The sequence below is a fragment of the Rhincodon typus genome, chromosome 36 (assembly GCF_021869965.1).
Source record: "Rhincodon typus isolate 14 chromosome 36, sRhiTyp1.1, whole genome shotgun sequence".
Lineage (NCBI taxonomy): Eukaryota > Metazoa > Chordata > Chondrichthyes > Orectolobiformes > Rhincodontidae > Rhincodon > Rhincodon typus.
Genome location: NC_063367.1, coordinates 9239192 through 9254882, shown reverse-complemented (window position 1 = coordinate 9254882; position 15691 = coordinate 9239192). Strand labels below are relative to the sequence as shown.

The 15691-nt window shown below is 40.9% G+C and overlaps 1 protein-coding gene across 3 annotated transcripts in view; it reads right to left on the bottom strand.

Moving 5' to 3' along the window:
* The window catches only part of LOC109916829 (RNA binding protein, mRNA processing factor 2), a 69718-nt gene that overhangs the window by 30385 nt on the left and 23642 nt on the right, over positions 1–15691 (bottom strand). For all 3 annotated transcript variants that reach the window (XM_048617114.1, XM_048617116.1, XM_048617115.1), the window contains exon 3: positions 6972–7034. In XM_048617114.1, coding sequence (XP_048473071.1) covers positions 6972–7034 — 63 coding nt within the window. The remainder of the gene's footprint in view (positions 1–6971; positions 7035–15691) is intronic.

Here is a 15691-nt window from a genome sequence, read left to right as displayed (position 1 = left end):
ATCCAAACAGCCTTTGGCTAATGTAATGTCCAGATGTGCTATGTTAACATACAGGTACTTCCTCCAAATAAGGTTAGAAAAAGGATTATATTGAATTTGTTGTGGCATATTAACAATTTTCACCTTGCATATAATTCGATGGCAGAGGCTGGACATACAAAAGACCAGTACCAAGTAGAAGCACAGCAGGTCATTCAGCTTCGGAGCAACAGGAAAGTCTTGGAGTCTTGACCCTTCATCAGGGCAACCCAAAACATCAACTTTCCTGCTCGTCCAATGCTGTCTAACCTGTGCTTGTCCAACTCCACATTTTAATCGACTCCGACTGCCAATGTCTGCAGTCCTTACTATCTCCTAGTTGTAAGTAGAACACTGCTTCTCATCTGAATGTCCCACTTAGCCACACAGTTGCCTTGATACTACTTGTTCAGTTGTCAGGATGACTACATTTGCTTAGCGCCTGGCTTTGTCACAAGAGTCCCTACCAACAACATCCTTTGCAGCAACAAGGAGTCGAGAATAGATTGCAATGTTCTCAAAACAACACTTGCAGGCCCCAATCTCAACTGAGCGGCATCGCTCTACTAACGTGACAGAACAAAAAGCAACTGTTGTGGGTCATGATCAAACGAGGGGTTCTCCTACACTGAACAAAAAAGATACAAAAATAAATCTGCTTTGCCACAATTTACAGATCAAGGGAAACAGATTCTTAAATTAAAAAAGAAAATTCTAGAGAAACGAGGAGAGTCTGGCAATATCTGCAGGGAAAGAAAATTTAGAGTCTAATAGACTCTTCTCTGGAAAGGGCTGGGCAAATGAAAGTTGGAGGGTACCTAGAACTACAGACAAAGGGAGTGCTAATAGTAGCAAAGGAGTGATAGAGATGTAAAATAGGTACAAGTGATAGGACATGAATTGGGGAGAAAATGGATCTGCCGAGAGCAGGGTCAAAAAGACAAAGAAGGCACGGCCAGGGTGAGGGCTGTAATGGATTGCAGATGTCATGTCCTCATGTTAAACTCAATTTTGATTTCTATAAAATGTCTAAAGAAGAAATGGCAAGCATACCAGGCCAAGGATCGAGACTAGATGCTACTGATATTCGGGGTCAGTCACAATTAGGTTTCTTGATACTATAGCGCTTTGTGCTTAAAATGTTTTTGGGTGGGCCAATATTATATAGTAGGTGGGAATTACTGACCATATCCATCAAGATAACTTCCTTCATTAAAAACCTGAACTGGCCATTTATGTAAAACAGCAAAACATTCCAAGATATTAACATCAGACACAAACGGAACTGGACATGCTCATAATCAATGTCCCGCCACAGTAACAAGATCAAAAATCAATGCATTACTCATTCCTTCGGGGATGATTGGGAGCGGGAGGGAGCAGAAAGCCAGCTCAGAAGTCGAACTATGACAATGTTGTCCCATTTCTGAAGAGGGACTGGTCCAACAATTGATTCAAGGGGAACCGGGAGGTATCTCTGGGCCAGAAAGTAAACTGCACAGATGTGCTGCCTATCACGAGGAGATTGAGTATGCCCAAGTGATATCAGCATACTCTAGGATCCAGGAGGGCAGGGGCTTCAATATGGAACGTGGGAGTAAGATCAATGAATGCTACAATAAGAATCCTCCCAGGTCTTTAAGAATAAGAGCTGGAGGGGGTGCAGAGGAGGTTCACTAGGTGGATTCCAGAGTTGAAGGCTGTCTTAAGAGGCGAGATGGAGTGGACTGGGACTATACTCTTTGGAATTTAGAAGAAGGGGTGGGGGAGAAATCTTATTAGAAACTCAAATTATTATAACACAAAAATAGACAAGATAAAAAGGAGGCTGGTTGTTTCCGCTGGCAGGTGAAACTAGAACTAGGGGACACAGCCTCAAAATAAGGGGGGGAGCAGATTCAGAACCAAGTTGGAGGAAATTCTTCACCCAAAGGGTTGTGAATCTGTGGAACTCCAGGCCCAGTGAAGCAGGTGAGGCTACCTCATTTTAATATTAAGGCAAGATAGATAGATTTGTGAACAGTAAAAGGAATTAAGTGTTACGGTGAGCGGGCAGGTATGTGGAGCCGAGTCCATGAAAAGATCAGCCACGATCTTACTGAATGGTGGAGCAGGCTCGATGGGCCAGATGGCCAACTCCTGCTCCTATTTCTTACTTTCTTTTTGCAGTCGAGAATGAATGTCAACTACAGGTTGAAATAAAAGAACATTAGAAGTCAAACAAACAAACTGCTTACAAAATTCCCGTGAAGTTTCAGGTAGATTGTTGCAGCCTGCTTTGGGCATCAGATTGAAGGGAAGAATTTCAGAAACTGGGAGAAGGTGCATGAGAGATTTGCTAGAAAATAGTACCAAATATGAAAAGTTTCCATCAATGCCAAAAAAAAGTTATTGAAGCTGGATTGTTCTCCTTAGAATGTTACCATGGTAGATTTGATAGAGGTTCAAAAAAGTTAGAGAATTTAGATAATAAAAGAGTACAACTGTTTTCAGTGCATTGGATTACAGCCCAGATGTTACAAATTTAAAAGAATCATAAGTGACCAAACTAGAGAGAAAAAGACGACATATGCCGCAGTTACGATCTGCACCGGAGCACATGGCCCAAAAAGGATATGAAACAGATTCAATAAAAGGAAATTGGATAAATACTTGTTGGGATTTAAGCTTTGAAAAAAAAAGGATTGGAGCGAAACTAATTGGAGAACTTTTCAAAACTAAAGGTCATCACATACAGGATGGGCCCAATAGCCTCTCGTGCAGTATGATCTTCCCATTTGAAGATTCTCACACTAATTGGTTATTTCTAGTTCGAACACAGTTACAATTTCAACACGGTAGATGATGTTGTCCAGCTTACCAGGGAGATTGTTACAGGGAAATTCAGCAACAGTTTGCACTGTAATTTATTTGCCACCCAGATCCTGGCAAGGAGCTAACAGGGCCTGGAGGAAATTATTCCACTTCCTTTGCCCATACATCAGGCTTAGTCAAAGACTAACGCAGGCAGGAGCTGAACATGACAATCTGCTCAGTTCAACACCTGCTGGATCCTCAGGAGGCTACACCAAGTCTCAGGGTGACGGTAATTAGATTCACACCAGGCAGTCTGGATCATAAAGAAACCGAGGAACGTTAGTGCAAAATCAGCCAAAGGGACAAAAGGCAATGGGGAGCAGGCAGGAGAGTAGAGTTAAGACCAGGATAAGATTAGCCATCATGTTAAGTAGCAGAGCAGGTTCAATGGGCTGAACTGCCTACTCCCGCACCCAATTCTCATGGACACTGTACACAATCCATTACTATCAACCTCCTAAGGAATTGTACAGTTATGTTCAAAGCCAGGGTTCAAATCCCACCTCCTCCAAAGCTGTCATGAGAGTTACAGTCAGTAATACAGCACAGAAACAAACTTTTTGGTCCAACTAGTCCATACCAAACAATCCCAAACTAAACCACAGGCCTGCTCCTGGCCCATATCCCTCCAAACCTTTCCTATTCATACATCCATCCAAATTGATTTTAAACATTGTAATTGTACCCACATCCACCACTTCCTCAGGAAGTTCATTCCACACACGAAAAACCCAGTGTAAAAAAAAAACATGTCTCACGTCTTTTTTTTTTTTTAAAAAAAAAAAATCTCTCTCCAGTCACCTTAAAAACGTGCCCCCGGTCTTGAAATTCCCCATTTTGTGGAAAGGGCATCTACCATCAACTCTACCTATACCCCTCATTATTTTAGAAATTTCTATCAGGTCACCTTTCACTGTCCTATGCTCCAGTGAAAGAGTCCCAGCCTATCCAGGCTTTGAGAACTCAAACCTTTCATTCCTGGGAACATCCTGGTAAATCTCTTCTGAACCCACTCCAGCTTGATAATATGTTGCCCATAACTGGGCAACCGGAACTGGACAGTATTCCGGAAGAGACCTCGCCAATGTCCTGTGCAACTTCAACATAACATCCCAATTCCTATACTCAAAGGACTGAGCATTGAAGGCAAGTGTGCCAAACACCTTTTAACTACCCTGTCTGTGTGTGACGGAAACTTCAAAAAAGAATTATGTACCTGCGCCCCGAGGTCTCTTGTTCTACAATACTACCCAATGCCCTACCATTAATTGTATAAGCCTGACCTTTATTTGTTTCACCAAAACGCAATACCTTACATTTATCCAGACTGAACTCCATCTGCCATTTTTTAGCCCATTGGCCTATTTGCTCAAGATCCCTCTAATCTTAAAAACCGTCTTCATTGTTTACAATGCCAATTTCGGTGTCATCCATTAGCTTACTAATCATACCTTCTATATTCTCATCCAAATCCTTTATATGAAAAGGCAGAGGACCCAGAACCAATACCTGTGGAACACCGCTGGTCACAGGCCTCCAGTCGGAAAAGCAACCCTCCACCATTACACTGTCTCCTGTCGTTAAGCCAATTATGTATCCAGTTGGCAAGCTCACCCTGAATTCCAAGTGACTTAACTTTACTAATTAGTCTACCATGCCTTGCCAAAGGCTTTACTAAAATCCAAATAAACAATTGCTACTGCTCTGCCAATCTTTTTGGTAACTTACTTAAAAAAACTCAATCGAGTGAGACACTATTTTCCTCACATAAAACCATGTTGACTAGCCCTAATCAATTTTTGCATCTCCAAAATGTTCATAACTCCTATCTTTTATCTCTTAATTTACGCACAACTGAGGTCAGACTCTCAGGTCTACAGTTCCCCAATTTCTCCTTACAACCTTAAAAAAGGTACATTAGCCACCCTCCAGTCATAGTTACAGATGCAAATATTTTTGCAAGGGGTCTCACTCCTGCCTTGCTTCGCACAACATTCCAGGATACATTAGATCAGGTCCCAGAGATTTGTACACCTTCATATTTTAAGACCTCATACTTCCTCTTCTTTAATGTGAACTATTTTTAAAACAATGTTTATTTCTCTGCATTCTCAATGATTTCTTTCTCCACAGTAAAAAGTGACATGAAATATTCATTTCGTATCTATCTCCTGGGGTTCAACAAAGACAACTCCTTGATCTTTAAGAAGCCCAACACCCTCTCTGGTTACCTTCTTGCCCTTAACATATTTGTAGAATCTATTTGGATTATCCTTACCTTATCTGCCAATGCTGCCCCACCCTCTATTCCTTCCTGATTTCTCCTAATAAATTTAGGAAAGAGTGTAAGGGTATTCTTAAGAGATTCAATTGAACCAAACTGTCAATATCTATAAAAAAATTATTCTTGACTAGAACCTCAATATCATTATTCATCAATTGTTCCTTAATCTTACCAGCCTTACCCTTCACTAACAGGAACAATATGTCTCCGAACTCTCGTCATCACACTCTTGGACGCCTCCCACTTGTTAGACACCCTTGACCTGCTAAAGGTCTACTCCCATCAACTTTTGAAAGGTGTCTCGCCATTAAATTTGCCTCATTCTAATTAAGAACTTTAACTTTTATAGAAGGCTTATCCTTTTCCATAACCATTTTGAAACTGATAGAATTACGGCTGCTAGACCCAAAGTGTTCCCACACTTTTCAGTCACCTGCCCTACCTTATTGCCCAAATGAGGATTTTGCTCCTTTTCTAGTAGGAGCATCCACATATTGATAAAGAAAATGGAGCATATTTTTCAAATTCTTCACCATCTAAACCTTTAACACTATAGTAGACCCAGTCAACGTTTGGAAAATTAAAGTCGCCCATTATTACAACTTTATTATGCTTACATAATCAGATCTCCCTACACATTCGCTTTTCAATTTCTCACCATTGGGGGGCCTATAGCACAATCCCAAAGTGATCTTTTTCTTATTTGTAATTTCTACCCATATATTTTCACTAGATTTTTCAGAAATCTTCCCTCATTACAGCTGCAATGTATTCCTTAATCAAAAACACCACCCCCCGACCCCCACCCCCCTCGCCTCCTTTTCTATATTTTCCGTTAGCATCTATAACCAGCAACATTGAGTTGCTAGTCTCAAACATCTCTCAGCCAAGTTTGCCATAGCCGTGATGTACCAATCCCATATTTTTAAACATGCCGAGCTCATCAACCTTACTTGTAACACACCTTGCATTGAAACAAATGCAATTTAGTTCTTCAGAGTTACTACATACTCCAACTGTCATCTTTCTTTTCTAATTGACATGATCTCCTCACATTCAGAGCCTACCCCATCAATCATTCCATTTACAGTGCTGCTTAGAATTCCTCCACTCACTGTCTCTTTAAAAAGTCTCCTTTAATAGAATGATCAAATCTCCCTGGTAAGATATTGGTCCCTTTCCAGTTTAGGATAGACCCATTCTTTTTGAACAGGTCTCTTCTTTCCCAAAAAATATTCCAATTTGTCCAAAAAACCTGAATCCCTGAACAATATACCAGCTCTTCAGCCATTGATTTATTTCCTTTAACCTTTTGTTCCTCCTGTCATTTGAGTCTGGCATTGGGAGTAAACCAGAAATTACTACTTTTAAAGGGTTTTTTTTTTTTTTTAAAATTTCACCTAACCTCTTAAGTTCACTCTGTACCACTTTAATCTTTCCCCTAAAAATGGCATTCCTACCAATGTGTATGATCATTTCTGGCTTCTCAATCTCTGAACAGGTTGATTTAGAAAAAGAGATGGTGCATTTTATAAAGAGCAAGGATGGGAACAAGAGAAAGGAGAAACAAGATGGGCTGACTGGCCTGCTTCTACACCTACATCTTATGGCAAGAGATTTGAAAAACCTCAAGGCATTCCAGTGACACTGAGAAGTTACAATATTACTTCTTGTGGGAAGTTAGGCAAGTTAATTTGGTTGCCAGCAGTACTCCAAAAATGGAAAGCATGAAGAAAATACATATGGTCCTTTCCTTCTTGACTTGTGAATGAATCCATTGATAGGATGAAGCTTCAAGCTGTTTAGTACTCACGTTTAATGCATTCTTCGCTGCTTCTGCTCCCGCTCTGCTGTCAAATGTAACAAAGCCAACTGGCTGGAAAAAAAAAAGCAAGGAGAGGAAACGAGAGTCAGGTAACTTTCATGCTAGAAATTTAAAATGCAAGTTACATGCCAATTAGTTTTGGGCATTAAACGGTTTCCAGCTTTCTGCAAGCTGAAATCTAAATCAACTGGCCACTGTGTTCTCCTGACTATGATCTAGCCCTCAGGTAGACTGCAAAACCTGAAGATTAAAGTCAGCGTTTAATCTGTAGGCACAATAATTGTTAGTCGGAGGTCTGAAGTCCTGTATCTGTCAAAGCTACATTTACTTAAAAATCAGAAGCTTGGAGTTAAAAGTGTTTTTCATGCAGTTTCAGGAAGTGAAATTACAATTTGTGCAACCTCTTGCCTTCTTCTGCCTATACACAATTATTCTTCTACCTCCCTAATCCACTGGCTTTCTCCAAAGAATAGATAACCCAGAGACTGAACAAAAACACTACGCCAGAAATCAGAAATAACCAAAAATGAGACACTGCATCTGCAGAGAGATATTTACCACTGATCCAATTAAGGCATGTCCCAGGTCACCTACCTGAGAAAAAAAAAAGTGAATACACTCTCCACAGATATGGCTGGGATTAGAGAGAATGTGCAATCTTTCCCATTCACACTGCGTCAAGTACACAGACTTGCACAAAAGTGTAGTTTTTCACGAGATTTTAGAATGATTATATTACATAAGCTAATATCCAAAAAAAAAAGGGCTTCTGACATGAGATTATACCTGGGTAGACTGATGATTAGGACACTCCCTGGGAGGAGTAACTCCCAGTTGACAGTACCAGGTTCAGGCTGAGCTTTCATGTAGCTAACTGTAATGCGTACTCTCTCAAGTGAGCCCAAGTTTCTCAACAGTACTTTATAGCGAGTTATACAAATGCCGATGTAACAAACAAGATTTTTTTTTTTTTTTTAAAAAACAAGATTAGGTCTCTTAACCAAAGATGTGGGCATTCTTCCCTACGTGGGATCAATAATGCAGACCAATAAGAACAATTGGTGGCAGTGAATTTATCCAAAACTGTCTCAGATGGTTCTGGTGGGCAAATTATAGTGACGAAACCACAGGTCACCAGCACCCTCATCCAGGTACAAGCAGGCTTCAGAGATAGCAGGAACTGCTGATGCTGGAGAATCTGAGATACCCCAAGGTGCAGAGCTGGATGAACAGCAGGCCAAGCAGCATCAGAGGAGCAGAAAGGCTTCAACTGATTTACCCTGGAAATTATACTAAACAGCTAGTGAATCAACTCCAGTTCATATCTTTGTCAGGCCAAATCACTTGCCAATTTTTGCATCTTGTTTCTTTTCCTCCTTCAACTGGAGAAGTCAGTACAGAATCATTACAGGTACTTCTATAACGCAATAGTCGGGTTCTTGGTGTGATCTTGTGCTATAGGGAAATCGCTATTGTAAAAAATGCTATGCTTTACCGTAGAAAGTTTGTTATCCAAACAACGTCCACTATTCAAATCGTGTTACAGCCAGTTCACATTAACAAAAACACATTTTATAGCAGAAATACCTGTATTTCGTTTGATTTGATTTATTGTTGTTGTTACATGTACCTAAATACAGTGAAAAGTTTTGTTTTGTGTGCAGTATAGGCAGTTAATACTATATAAAGATCTAGGGTGATTGAACAGAGGGAGGAATACAAAGCTACAGCTTTGCATCCCATCTACGGATTATTCTATTGATTGACATAAGTGAAAGAAATGAACTAAGCCAGTTTAAGAGCCTTGTAAATGGTTAAGGTCTCAGCAGCTAAATTTCCCAAGACTTCCTGGAACAGAAGGATCCAAACAGAGACACTAAAGCCAAGATTAGTGAGTTTACGCAATTGCTTTTAACATTTCCTGAAGTGAACTAACATTATTTTTAAAGCACTGGACAAACATCAGTTTGCTCAGTGGCCATTCATTATTTGGCGAACTGAACCAAAACTTGACCAAAAAAAGTGAAGGCTTCTCAAACTCCCTTCCTACAGTACTATAGGCATTCCACATTTATAGACTAAGGCAGCAACTCAGCTTTCAAGGCAAGAGATTTGAGCATCCTGCTGAATTCAAAGAGGAAGACAATGACTTTACCCCTATGATAGGAGCAGTGGGCAGTCTTCTGCAGACAGTCTGTCCAGGAGCTCGCATGAGTCGGCTCTTCCATTTTCCAGATTTGTTTTCGCCAAGTACACAAAAGTACCCAAAAAAAACTTAGACATGTTGCTTTTATTGTACAGTCAGTAACATTCAGGGCTAGGAAAATAGCACGTCAAAGTGAATTTCACTCATCAGTCCCTGCTGCCTGCACGACTGGCAGGGACTACGTTCCGAGCTGATCGCTCGAAGGCTAGGAGATGCAAACCAAACAAACTCGCTTACTCAACAGTCAGAATGCCAGTCTTCAGCAGCATCTTGGCTGAGCTCCAGTCTCAGAAGCTTGCAAGCTGTATCTTGGATCCCTCACTTCAGCAGTTCAGTTGGTATCTCAACTATCACAACCCATTGACTGGTTCTTGTAACGTTAGGTCCACTCCATGGACCAACGAAAGGATAAGTGCAGGTCTCTTACCTTGAGATGGTTCCAACTAATTTACTAGAGGTTCAATGATACTGTTTGAAGAGAAGGGGTCCCCACACCAGCTTCCTTCCTCAACCTTTAAAACATTCTTGTTGTTAACCAAAACAAGATGTGACCGCAATGTTAATGAAGGTCATGGCTTCGCGATGGCCCAACCTGTAGAACTCAATTTATAAACAGTATCTGTGCTCAGAAGAACCCATTTCCTGTCCACTGTCTATCAGGCACAAATCAGGAATATGATGCATTACTCCCCATTTGCCTGAATGACTGTAGCTCCAACACCATCATAGGCTCAACTCCAACCAGGACAAAGCGGCCCAGTTGATTGGCTTTAGGTGGGATGCCAACATTCGTGCCTTCACCACTGACAGTGGCAACAGTGTACTCCATCTACAAGATGCTCTGTAGCAACTCAAAGCTCCTTCGACATCATCTCCCAAACTGCCTAGAAGGGCAAGGGTAGCTGTTGGTCAGCTACACCACCTTCAACTTTGCCTCCAAACAACTCACCATCCTGACTTGGAACTATATCATCGGTCCTTCATTATCACCAGGGCAAACTCCTGGAAGTCCCTTCCTACAGCGTTGGGGATGCACCACAGGACATGGACTGCAGTAGTTCAAGAAACTAGCTCACCGTGACCTTTAAGGGCAACCAGAGATGGGCAAGAAATAATACAGAACTGTAGTTGTCCAATAAACGGAAACCAAAAGCAGTTTCCTGCAGGAAGGGATAACACAGCAGGCCAGGCAGCATCAGAGGAGCAGGAAAGCTGATGTTTCGGGTAGGGACCCTTTTTGGAAGAAGGGTCCTGACCCGAAATGTAGCATTCTTGCTCCTCTGATGCTGGCCTGCCGTGTTCCTCCAGCTCCACACTGTTGTCTCGGACTCCAGCATTGGCAGTTCTTGCTATTCCTGGAGGAAGTCAGGTTTGGCAGCATCTCTGGAGAGAGAACGTTTCAAGTCCAGCGACTACTTCAGAACTCTGGTCACTGGACTCAATTCTCTTTCTCCACATTGGCAATAAACGCTCATTTTTATTCATTGAGGTTTCAATGGTTAAAGTTGATCTGAAATCTAGTTTGACTTGTTAAACAAGGTTTACACACTGGCATGTGTCAATGTGGATGGAAATCCCAGTATGAAGATTATGGTCTTGTTCACAAACCCAGAGGTAAAATATGTTGGACAGACAACTGAAGGTCAACTGTTTCCCGAGGCAAATAAGCTTGTCAGAACTGCAGTAGAGATCAGAGGTTTATAGGTCTGAATGAGAGGGAAGCATTCAGAGATCAGGGGTCAAAATGTAGGTATCCTATATTTGGGGTGATGACAGTAGGACAGCAAGAGATTTAGAGACAAAAACAAAAAGTTGCTGGAAAAGCTCAGCAGGTCTGGCAGCATCTGTGGAGGAGAAAACAGTTAACGTTTCAGGTCCGGTGACCCTTCCTCAGAGATTTAGAGACCATAGGCAGCAGAAATGTGGCTGTACAATGTTCACTTTATCAACCTCTAGTCTTTAATTGCACTCATTGCAATAGTCAACTCCCAAAGACAGTTAAGAACCAGTTTATGGAGGCAAAGTAGCAAATAATCATTGAGGGAGGGTGGAAGTATGATCAGAAACTCAACCCCAGGTATTTGCTGATGTTGGAAGCACGCCACTTTCTTTCAGTTCTAAATTTATCTACAATTTTGCTCCACCATCTACAAGGCACAAACCAGGAGTGTGTGATGGAACACTGCCCAATTATTTGGTGAGTCAACGCCAACAATCGGCAGCTCCACAACAGCCTGGAAAAACAAAACCAAACCAGTCTGTCTGATTGACACCATACCCAAGAACATCTACTTCCTCCAACATAGACACTCAGTTGCAGCATTGTGCACACCACCTACCTAGTTCTTGGTTTGCTTGTGACTTCAAATGGGCTTAATTAACCTACATCATTACCACTTCAGTAGATATTCTCTGCCCCCACTCCCAATAAGCTTTCAGCATTTCAATTTTTAGCATATTTGGACTACAGTTACAGTGAGGCTTTCAGCCAAGTGGTACTAGCTGGATACAAAAAAATAAAACAAGCATGAAAAAACCACACACACAATGGGGTGTGGGCATTGTTGGCTACAGCACCGTTTCTTGTCCATCCCTAATAGCCCCCATTAAGTAGTGGGCCTTCTTGAACAGAAGTCAGCGTTCAGGACATCCATAACGCTGTTAGGACTCTGACCCAGAGTCACTGAAGGAACAATGATGTCGTTCCAAATCAGGATAGCGTGTAGTTTGTAGGGTAATCTGCAGTTGGTGGGTCCTCTGTGCATTTTGTCCTTCACGGTGGTGGAGATCATCGGTTTATTTTCCAACATTTATGATTGGAAACAGACTGGGCAATTTTGTACTGTTAGATCCACGCCAATGTTCCCGCTATACTTGATCAGCTTAAGAGCACAGCTATGTCTGAAGCACGGGTCTTCAGCACTTCATTTGAACACAGCAAAAGCTTTGGGGTCATGAGCTCAACCATACATGGACTGAAAAACAAACACTGGCTAGTGCAAGACAGACTCAAGACAAAAAAAAACCAACCAAACCACATATAGTGCAAAATATTTACAAAAGGCTTCAACCTCATCTTTTGAGCTTGTGCTGAGCTGTACTGTACTGCAAGATGGTGAAATTAATAACCCCCCTGGTCTGGTTATTTGAGTATCCAGCACCATTCGCAACTGCAGAACTTCAGTTTGATCTGTTGGTTGGGCACTCAACTCTATTGAAGTTCATTCCCTTTCTGCCAAATTAGTATTCCTGTACTTTTTCAATCTTCCTTTATGTCAATTAAAACAATTTCATGTAGATGAACAATTTTCAAAAATTATACTGCCAACTCCAAATTTCCAAATCAGTCATGCAGACAGTGACCTGGTCGCAGCATCAATCCTTGTGGATCAACATTTCCCATTTTAAGTAATTACGCTTTATTGTGGCTGTCTAGCTACCCATACTAATTGTCCTACATTTAGGGCATACTAGAAGATACACATACAGTCAAGGTAAACTCGAAGTTTAGGAGATTTCACCAAACGCAAGGGATTTTGCTTTAAATCCTTTTAGAGCAAAGATTCCAATCTGGAAAATTAGATATAATAGATAGAAAGTTAGATATAACATCCTACTACATACAAGAATCAAATGCCTTATTCTCTAGGTGTCCAATATTCCCTTTGTGATGATGCGGTCACTTTAAGAGGCTAAAGTGTCCTGGTTTCCTTTTGAAGAGAGAGGTTGTAAGGCAGAGGTGGGAGCTGTCTAAGATAAACAACCAATTTGAGGCGCCTTCGGGTGTTTTTTTGAAAAGATGGAACAATGGAAACAGCCTGGGTGTAGCCAGCTCTCAGACCAGGCTGTCTAGTCTTATAAAAAAAATCTTTTAAAAAAGATTTTAGGTTTAGTTTTAAGCACAAGGTTCTGGGGTCTCAGAGTTGCAAGCTTCAATGATTGCCTCCTAACTGCTACTCTGAAATCTTCTCTCAAATGTTCTTTTTCCTCCTGGATTAGAGAACTGCATGTGAGAATCAGTGCCTGAATTTGCCTTTTTGCCAAGGGGTGTATTTATGGGATGTTACTATATCGTAACTGTTAATTAGTACTAGTTACTGTATCTATTATTCTGTTAGGCTTTCCAATAGAGTTGTTATTCTAAATTCCTTTAGTTTTTTTAAAAGCATGTTTAAATAATTTGCATTTTGCTTAATGTCAAGTAGTTTGACTAGTCGCATTGCATCTGGAACTCAGCACTTCACATCTACCTAAGAAAGAGTTGGGTCTAGGCTACTTAAAATATATGAGGGGGTCTAGCCTGGTCCACAACACCTATACCTCAAATCAGATTAGTGTCTGCCAATTCTTCTGACAATATTTAGCTTTCCACTTAAGCAATCATATGCTATTGTCTAACTTTGTGGTTGAAACACATACAGGCCATCAAAAGCTTTGCACCTTCATCACTCTTTCGACGGAGTTCCTTTCGGCAGGAAAAACATTTCTATTAATACCATCCCCCTCTAGTGAGGGTGATACTTTCAACATCTTCTATTAAGTGGAAGTGGAAAGTAAAAAGGTATTCATTCCAAAGGCTTGAGACATTTTGCAACATTAGCTAGTCAAGGCGCAAGAAAAGTTTTTCAAAATTCCCAGCAGACTGCTTGAAACAACCACTACAGAATTAGCAAATCAAGCAACTGATGACTTCACTTGAGATAGCATATCCATTGTGGACATTAATCATTTAGAGAATACTGCTGCGCTGTTATTCTTTCATGCTAATTTCTTTGCTGTGCGCTAGTTTCAAAAATGAGAATATTTGCACCAGGTCTTCGACCATGTTGTTCAATTGTATATTCTCCACTGTGAATCAAACCAAAGCTCAGCCATGGACTATATTAAAATGTAAGTGCTAAATATTAGTTGCAAAGTTACTGAACAGAGCATAATTTGGAAATTCTCACTTTAATTTACTAGCAGTAAGAGTCAATTATTTTGGGCAAGGCTCAAGCTAACCACAGTCATAAGGACATGAAGCCAAAAGAATCTGTATTTGTTTAGCATCCAACAAGCCACGTAGAAGGATGAGGTCATTAACTCAATGGCGACCTGACTTACAGCTTCCACTGACCTGCCTTTCAATCTGTTACTCCAATGTTTTTCTCAAAGGTTTTGTCAACTTAACACATCAGTCTCCAAATCAGAGTGGTTAGATTTCTAACTTTCTGATGTCACCTTGAATAGCCACTTTAGGTCCTTTAAACAGTGCTCAGAAGTGTTGCGACTCATCTCTGGAGCAGGTAGGGTTTGAACCCAGGCCTTGTAGGTCTCAGGTAGAGACACTACCACTGTGCCACAAGAGCCCCTGAACAGCCACTTTAAACCAAGATCCTTTGTGTGATTCAGATATCAAAACATTGCAGTGAAGATATTGCCAGACCTGATGTGTTGCTGCAGCTATTTTTTTGTTAAAAAAAGGACAACTCTGCACCTCCTATCCAATAGGTTTCTAATGACTGAAGACCTTGAAGACAAATCTTCAAGTGCTTTATGGGTTGCAATGCAAGCATTGTGGCATTGAGAGTAAACAGGACATCCATAATACAAGAAGCTACATACTGAAAATCTGAAATTCAAACCAGAAATTACTGGAAGCAGTGACATGAACACAGAGTTAAATATTTCTGGTCAAAGATGTAGAGAGTATATGGCAAAAGGTTAGCCAATTTAGAACAGAATGGTTTCTTTCTCCACCGTATCCTTCTTTATGACACTGAAAACTTATAACGTTCTGTGGGGTATAGGAACTAAACTTTCCCATTTAAAGAAATGAGTACCCAGTCAAATATTGGCAAAGAAAACACAGCCCACAAAAACATGAAGAAAAATTCACAAAGAGCTTAAGGAGTAGACGATGAAGGCCATTCAGCCCCTTAAAGCCCATGGTGCCATCTTGTAAGATCATGGTTGATCTGCCCCAGGCCTCAGTTCCTCTTTGTGGCAGAATCTTAGTAAATACAATCCATTGGAGCACAAGTCATAGAAGCAGAAATAGGCCATTCAGCCCATCGGAGTCTACTGCCATCATTTGATCACGGCTGATGTGTTTCTCAATTTTTGCCTTCTCCCCATAACCCCTGATCCCCTCACTAATGAAGGATGTGTCTTAAATACAATGCCTTGGCCTCCACAGCTTTGTGGCAACAAATTCCAGACTAACCAGCTTCTCCCTCATGTCTTTGTAGTTACTTTTACTCAACTGTAATATCATAGGGAGGCAATGGCCTGGTGGCATTATCACTAAACTATTAATCTAGAAACCCAGCTCATTCTGAGGACCCAGGTTCAAATCCCACCATTTTCCATGGTGGAATTTCAATTCAATAAAAAAAATCTGGAATTAAGAGTCTAATGATGACCTTGAAACCATTGTCCATTGTCAGAAAAAACCCATCTGGTTCACTAAATGTCCTTTAAAGGAATGAAATCTGCCATCCTTACCTGGTCTGGCCCACGT